Source organism: Sinocyclocheilus grahami, unplaced genomic scaffold (assembly GCF_001515645.1).
Source record: "Sinocyclocheilus grahami isolate Dianchi unplaced genomic scaffold, SAMN03320097.WGS_v1.1 scaffold696.1, whole genome shotgun sequence".
Classification (NCBI taxonomy): domain Eukaryota; kingdom Metazoa; phylum Chordata; class Actinopteri; order Cypriniformes; family Cyprinidae; genus Sinocyclocheilus; species Sinocyclocheilus grahami.
Genome location: NW_015505875.1, coordinates 257,688 through 264,728, shown reverse-complemented (window position 1 = coordinate 264,728; position 7,041 = coordinate 257,688). Strand labels below are relative to the sequence as shown.

Below are 7,041 nucleotides of genomic sequence, written 5' to 3'. Positions count from 1 at the left end.
ATCTGGTGGTTAGTCAGTCGTAGCTTTTGAGGAAGCTTTGTTCAGTGCTGTCTGCTAATTTAGATTCATTCTCATGTCATTTTTCACCCCAAACCCACCCCTCTCATAGCTGCCCCATCCTGTTCAGCTGTCTGAAAATATCCAGAAGAAATAATAGATAGAGAATTTTAAAAGATGATTTATTTACCATTACAGATCTGTAATGTGTAGAGTGTTACATTGTTGCAGTATTCATATTTGTGCCTTGATTTAAATATTTATTTTTTTCAATTTCACATTATTGAGATGTGCAGTGAGGTGCGTGTGGATGGTGTTTAAAAATTAAACTGGGTGCACATTCACATTTTCTTTTACTCAAAATTTTTTTATTTCAAACTGGAGCCGTGACTTAAAAACTGCAATGTCTGCTGGTTGTTGAATGGGAACTGAAAAACATGAGGATCTTCTGCTGTGTTTGAGTTTCTCCGGTGTTGAGGGTCCACTTTAACTGTAACACCAGTAGGAGAAGCAGAATGTCTTGAGATGCCAGCTGCTTTGACATGTACAATCCTGGTTCCAGATTTTGTTTTGTTTTTGTTGTTGAACCAGTCTATTCACTGCGTTTCGCTCTGTAATGATCATTAAAATACTTTATAGTTGAAAACTTATTCAGAGTCTGATCTCTTTAATTGGTCTGAGGGAGAGGGGGTATAATCAAGGTCCAAAATTAACACTTGCCAAGCACCAAAATGCAAGTAAAAACTGGCTTTGGTGAATAACTGTAGCATAACACATGGTTTAAGTCGAAGTGAATAACTGTCAGATTCTTGATGCGATTAGTGTGTGTGATTCAAATATATTATGTATACCATACAAATGATTTGGTAATGTGGATTAAAGCCTTTGTGTAATGCATTATAAAGGTATTCATAATGTTCGTTATAATGCATTATATCTTTTCATAAATGCCAAATGCATTATATGATGGCATGTGTTTAATGCATTGTACTTTTTAAAGGTGTAATAACAAATAGATAACTGTTTGTGTGGTAATGTACATAATGTATTATAACTTTGGTTACAATTATGAGATAATACAATGCAAAACATGAGATAATACAATGCATCATAAGGCGCATCACAAGGCATAATACTACTATTAAAATACATAATATTTTAAGTAGTGTGTTACCAATGATTTTAAAACGGATTTTTAGAATACATGAAAACTGTTTATTACTACAACAAAAAAATCGTGGCTAGTTAGTAATTATTATTTACACTGAACAAAATTATAAACGCAACACTTGTTTTTGCCCCCATTTTTCATGAGCTGAACTCAAAGATCTAAGACTTTTACTATGTACACAAAAGGCCTATTTCTCTCAGAGAACACCTCTCCAAAGTGCCAGACGCCATCGAATGTGATCATTTGCCCACTCGTCAGTTATGACGACGAACTGCAGTCAGGTCGAGACGACGAGCATGCAGATGAGCTTCCCTGAGACGGTTTCTGATAGTTTGTGCAGAAATTCTTTGGTTATGCAAACTGATTGTTACAGCAGCTGTCTGGGTGGCTGGTCTCAGACGATCTTGGAGGTGAAGATGCTGGATGTGGAGGTCCTGGGCTGGTGTGGTTACACGTGGTCTGCGGTTATGAGGCCGGTTGGATATACTGCCAAATTCTCTGAAACGCCTTTGGAGACGGCTTATGGTAGAGAAATGAACATTCAATTAATGGCTGTCCACCAACGTTTACCATCCAACCTGACAGAACTGGAGAGGATCTGCAAGGAGGAATGGTAGAGGATCCCCAAATCCAGGTGTGAAAAACTTGTTGCATCTTTCCCAAAAAGACTCATGGCTGTATTAGATCAAAAGGGTGCTTCTACTAAATACTGAGCAAAGGGTCTGAATACTTAGGACCATGTGATTTTTCAGTTTTTCTTTTTTAATAAATCTGCAAAAATGTCAACAATTCTGTGTTTTTCTGTCAATATGGGGTGCTGTGTGCACATTGAGGAAAAAAAATTTACTTAAATGATTTTAGCAAATGGCTGCAATATAACAAAGAGTGAAAAATTTAAGGGGGTCTGAATACTTTCCGTACCCACTGTATATATATATATATATAAAATTCACAATTAGTGTTTTTAATGTATTTTGAACACACAAATGCAGCTTGGGTGAGCATAAGAGACTTCATTCAAAAACATTTAAAAATCGTAATGTTGTAAAGCACTTTTGACAGGATATTGACTGTGAATTTTAGCAATCAATCTGGCATTGCAAGGTGTGGCAAATTCTAAATCTTGGACCTCGGATGAAAAGTAATTTCTCTGTGTAGATTGTCGCTGTAGATCTGTTGTGTGCTGTCACTCATGTGCTTTGACGACCACAGCTGTTGTGGTGTAAGAGAAGGGGCTCAGAAGAAGAGCCAGAGTGTAATGACGATGCCCCTCTGCATGAGCCTCAAACACCACCTGCAAAAACGCCAAAGAACCACTGAGAAATACAAACCGTATCTGGAAGACTGTGTCTTTACATATGTGTATATCTGTCAGTGCCTGTGTGCTCAGTTTGTGTTGTCCTTGAATGCTCTCTCCTCTTATCTAAAACTGTCCATTACTGTGTGTCAATAGAAAACAAGATACAGGTTCTTAAATATTTACCTCCCCACAGTTAATATAGCTCTTGGTTCACATCCAAGACAATTATTCAGGGTTTTAATATACACATATTTGCTGCAAAAACAGCCTTATGCAAGTCTAGTAGGTAGCTGTTATAAATAATAATAATCAAAGTAGTCTCAGCTCATCCTCATGGGGGACTATGTGCAGTCCTGTGGTTTAGGAGCCTTGATACAACAATAAACCATCACTTGGCAACCATTAAATACTCATGAATATAGGAGTGCTGTCAAAGCGCTACTTACATCGGCCAGCTGGTGGAAAGGTGTACGGCCCTCTGCTTTCCAGTAGGCTTTAGTGTCAAACTGCACCCGATACACGCCAGGAGTGAACTCCTGCTCGGTGATCAAGTTGTGCACCTGACCAGACATATCCACTTTCCTGTGTGAGAGGAAGAGCTCATTAATGATAATGGCACTGACAGGAAAGAGGAACCATGAGGATGTGACTAAAAATGAAGTGCAGAATAGAGAATAGAGCTGTTTGCTCTACAAAGACAAAACCACTGTAATGCCAGCATTAAAACTGAAACTATTATTTTTTATACAAAAATAAATAATAATGAAAATGCTTTACTGTTTCCTATAAATTTGTATGATTTCAGGACAAATCATACTATTAATCAGTGTTATTTTAGTATCATTCATGTACTATAGTTTTTGTTAATATTTTTTTAAATTAGATTGTATTTATATATTTTCTGTTCTCGCTTTAATTTTTAAGTTTTTGTAATTTTGTTGTAGTTTTAGTTTATTTACTTTATTTTAGTACTTCAACGAACTAAACAAATAATGTCTTAGCAACTAACTGACATTTTTAACTTTTAACAACAATTTTTTATTATTTTTATTTTGGCCAGAGAGACCATTAGCCCATTTTAACAGTTCCGTATATATTGTCATTGAAGTATCAGGTAAATATTTGGCTTTATTGACATGCTTATCCATACAATTATTATCATTATCATTTGATTCTTAATAATATTTATTAGAAAATCCTTCATGAACTGTTTTTTTTTCCATTATTGTCCCATAGACCCTGGGTAACATGAATAGTGCAATGAATAAAGCATTGAATTGTAATATTTTATAAATCTCTGATTCAAAATGTCATTGCGGAGGTCAAATTTTGAGCTCAAACAGGATGAACATTAATACTGAATTACTAGATAGCTTTCACACTTAAAGTCGTCCACTGGGATCTAATTAGGTGAGATGAAAAATCTGAAATGTTATTAACTAATGTTCAATATAATTATATACTTGAATCAAAGGTCTCTATAGAGTGTGATGGCTAATGTGATCTTACCCACTGGCAATCTTTTCCCATGTCCCACCTTGATCTTGGCGATAGACATCCAGAGCTATGTTTGCAGCGGGAGTCCCTTTCACAGCATCCAGGATCTTCACTGTCAGAGGGCAGAGAACATCTGAACCACCATGAAAAGCCTGGAACACAGTCAATGTGCATAGAAATGCTCCTTGTCCTGGAAATTGTGCTTGAAATGATCTTGTCTTAAGCTCAATCGCTTGTTGTATTCCTTATTAGTAAGGAAGCAGTATTACTGCTAAATAGAAATAATGGAAGCAGCTGTATCAGCTCTGAGCCATTTGTTGGGTCAGTGACCGTCTGGACGTACAGCTGTGTATATGTGTGTTTTCCAGGTATAGAGTTTACTGCAGCACTTTGTAGTATGGCAGAGCGCAGATAACATTGCGACCCATATGTTAGTCTGTCCAACAACTGAAAGTACCTTGTCTCACTCAGAAGGGGCCAATTTAGGGGACATTTTAGCTTTCATATACATTTTATAGATTTTGTGTCTGCCAAGTTAAATATAAAAGGTGCTGTAAGAGATTTCAGATGGTTCAATTCACACACTCTCTCCAAAATTCACCCCTCCAAATACCTGAACATGCAAAATCAAACAGAAAGCTATTCTGATTGGCTAGGTTTCTTATTCTTAAAAACCTAATCTGGAATTTTTTTTTTTGGTGTATGCACAGCCTACGGTTGACAGGCAGACAGGTGTGATATCTCAGATAATGGACACTTTTCACCGTTTCGTGATTCTCAGAAGCAGAAGCTGTCATAGTTGGGCAAACTTCTACAGTGCATTTCTATGACAAAAGAGTGAGGAAATATAGAGATTGGTCAAATTTGCCTCACTCAGCCATGCCTCACTTCCCTCACTCAGCCATTCTATTTAAAATGCTCACACAGCAGCATTAACTAGTTTTCTGCAATTTAATGTCTAGGTAATACAACACAAAGCACTTAATTATATACATACACAGTTTACACAGTTAGAACTATTCCTGACAATTCATGACATTCAGAGAATGCATACAATAGTACTTGCTCTTAGCATCAAACAGATCGCTTTAATGAATTAAAAATATGTAAGTTTCTGTTATGTAACTCTATTCTATACAACAAGTAATTGAACTTACCACTGGTGCAGATCTACAGCAGGCAAACAGAGATGCAAGAAGCGCACAAATCACTGCTTTAGCCATGATAGAGCACAACTGCATGAGTTAACACCAAAAATGCCCTTTATACAGCTGCCGACCCTGTCATCAGGTGACTCGAGGGGTATCTGCGGTGTGCTGTTGACACAGTAAATAAATAGGGGAATCAGTAACTGCATACAATTTGGTTTATCCAGTGGAAACAATCAAGGGCACTTGCCCGTATATATTAAACAGCCCTCCTGTCCTTGGAATTTGTGCATTTCATGAGTTAACTCCCAAATTTCCTCCACTCTGTGTGAGATCTGATTCATTGCTTGTTTACTTTCTGAGGACCTTATTTCAGGCTCACTAGTGAACAATTTCTCGGCAACACAAATTTGAAGGATCTGAGCTATTATTGACAGTTCAAAGAAAAGTGTACAGTTATCCCTTGAGAGGTGGGTACGTGCTTGTTTTTCACATATTTTCATGTGCTAGCTGTCTTGCTAAAGGCATGTAATCCCTAAGCGGAGAACAGCAGAATTCTTTTATTTGGGAATAGATTCATAACAGGCCCATGGTTGGGTCATACAGAAGTCATACAGTCTCATTATTGTTTTATTCTTCTAAACAAAATGTACATTATTTCGGCACAGCAAGGTGGAAAGGAAAAGGTATGTATATATATATATATATATGACTGTTCTTCAATGGCCCAGCCTGAGCCCTGACTGAAACCCAATTGAGCATCTCTGGCGAGACCTAAAAATGGCTGTCCACCAACGTTTACCATCCAACCTGACAGAACTGGAGAGGATCTGCAAGGAGGAATGGCAGAGGATCCCCAAATCCAGGTGTGAAAAACTTGTTGCATCTTTCCCAAAAAGACTCCTGGCTGTATTAGATCAAAAGGGTGCTTCTACTAAATACTGAGCAAAGGGCCTGAATACTTAGGACCATGTGATATTTCAGTTTTTCTTTTTTAATAAATCTGCAAAAATGTCAACAATTCTGTGTTTTTCTGTCAATATGGGGTGCTGTGTGTACATTAATGAGGAAAAAAAATTAACTTAAATGATTTTAGCAAATGGCTGCAATATAACAAAGAGTGAAAAATTTAAGAGGGACATTACTTTCCGTACCCACTGTATATATATATATATATATATATATAGTCGAACAGGCACTTTGTGTCTGTGAAATGCTGGCTCAGTGGTGTCATGCACAGAAGGTGTGACTTGAGTTTATTAATGAAATTTGGATAATGCATGACCTTTGCCAGTGTTGGGGAAACTACTTTGAAACTACAAGCTAATATTGATTCAATGTAAAACTAATAATAATAATGGTAATAAAAAAAAACTAAACAAAAACCTATAAGTAAAAAGCAGTTAACTATATTGATATCCTTAAAGGGATAGTTCACCAAAAAATTCTGTGTGAATTTGTGTAACGGTTGACGATCCCCATTGCCTTTTTTTTTTTTTTTTTTTTTTTTAACTGAGGAGGTTATTGGGGACCATCAAATGTTTAGTAAAATATCATCTTTTGTGTTAAGAATAAGAAAGAAATTCATACAGGTTTGGAACTTGAGGATAAAGGATGACAGAATTGTCATTTGTGGGTCAACTATCCCTTTAAGGGGGCAAAAAAAACAATTAATGTTATTAATGAATTCAGTTAGGTTGACAATATCAAGCATGAATTTGTAAATACTAATTTCTACAAAATGTATAATTCACATAAGCAAGTCAATAGTACTGTGTGCACTAAAGTACAGTAAGTCAAATTAGGGAATTTTTTTTGGTGAATCTGTTAATTTACAGGATCCATCCAAATGAATGGATTTACTATACTGAATCAGACCATCCACCTCTACCCCTTCACAAAGACCCCCCCCCCCCCCCCCCCCCGCC

At 36.7% G+C, this 7,041-nt stretch overlaps 1 protein-coding gene across 1 annotated transcript; it reads right to left on the bottom strand.

Moving 5' to 3' along the window:
• Nucleotides 1-2,170: 2,170 nt before the first annotated feature.
• Nucleotides 2,171-5,188, bottom strand: LOC107559732 (transthyretin-like). The gene is made up of 4 exons (XM_016243653.1): nucleotides 5,123-5,188; nucleotides 3,978-4,117; nucleotides 2,915-3,050; nucleotides 2,171-2,462 (listed from the first exon to the last, which is right to left on the bottom strand). Exons 1-4 carry the CDS (start codon nucleotides 5,186-5,188, stop codon nucleotides 2,355-2,357), a joined length of 450 nt encoding a protein of 149 aa, XP_016099139.1. The 3' UTR covers nucleotides 2,171-2,354.
• Between the last annotated feature and the right edge of the window lie 1,853 nt (nucleotides 5,189-7,041).

Coding starts and splice junctions, on each gene's coding strand:
- LOC107559732 (XM_016243653.1), bottom strand. CDS start 5,188: ATGGCTAAAGCAGTGATTTGTGCGCTTCTTGCATCTCTGTTTGCCTGC. Junction 3,051..3,977: donor TGGGAAAAGATTGCCAGTGG/GTAAGATCACAT, acceptor CCTCTCACACAG/GAAAGTGGATATGTCTGGTC. Junction 2,463..2,914: donor CTTTCCACCAGCTGGCCGAT/GTAAGTAGCGCT, acceptor GCGTTTTTGCAG/GTGGTGTTTGAGGCTCATGC.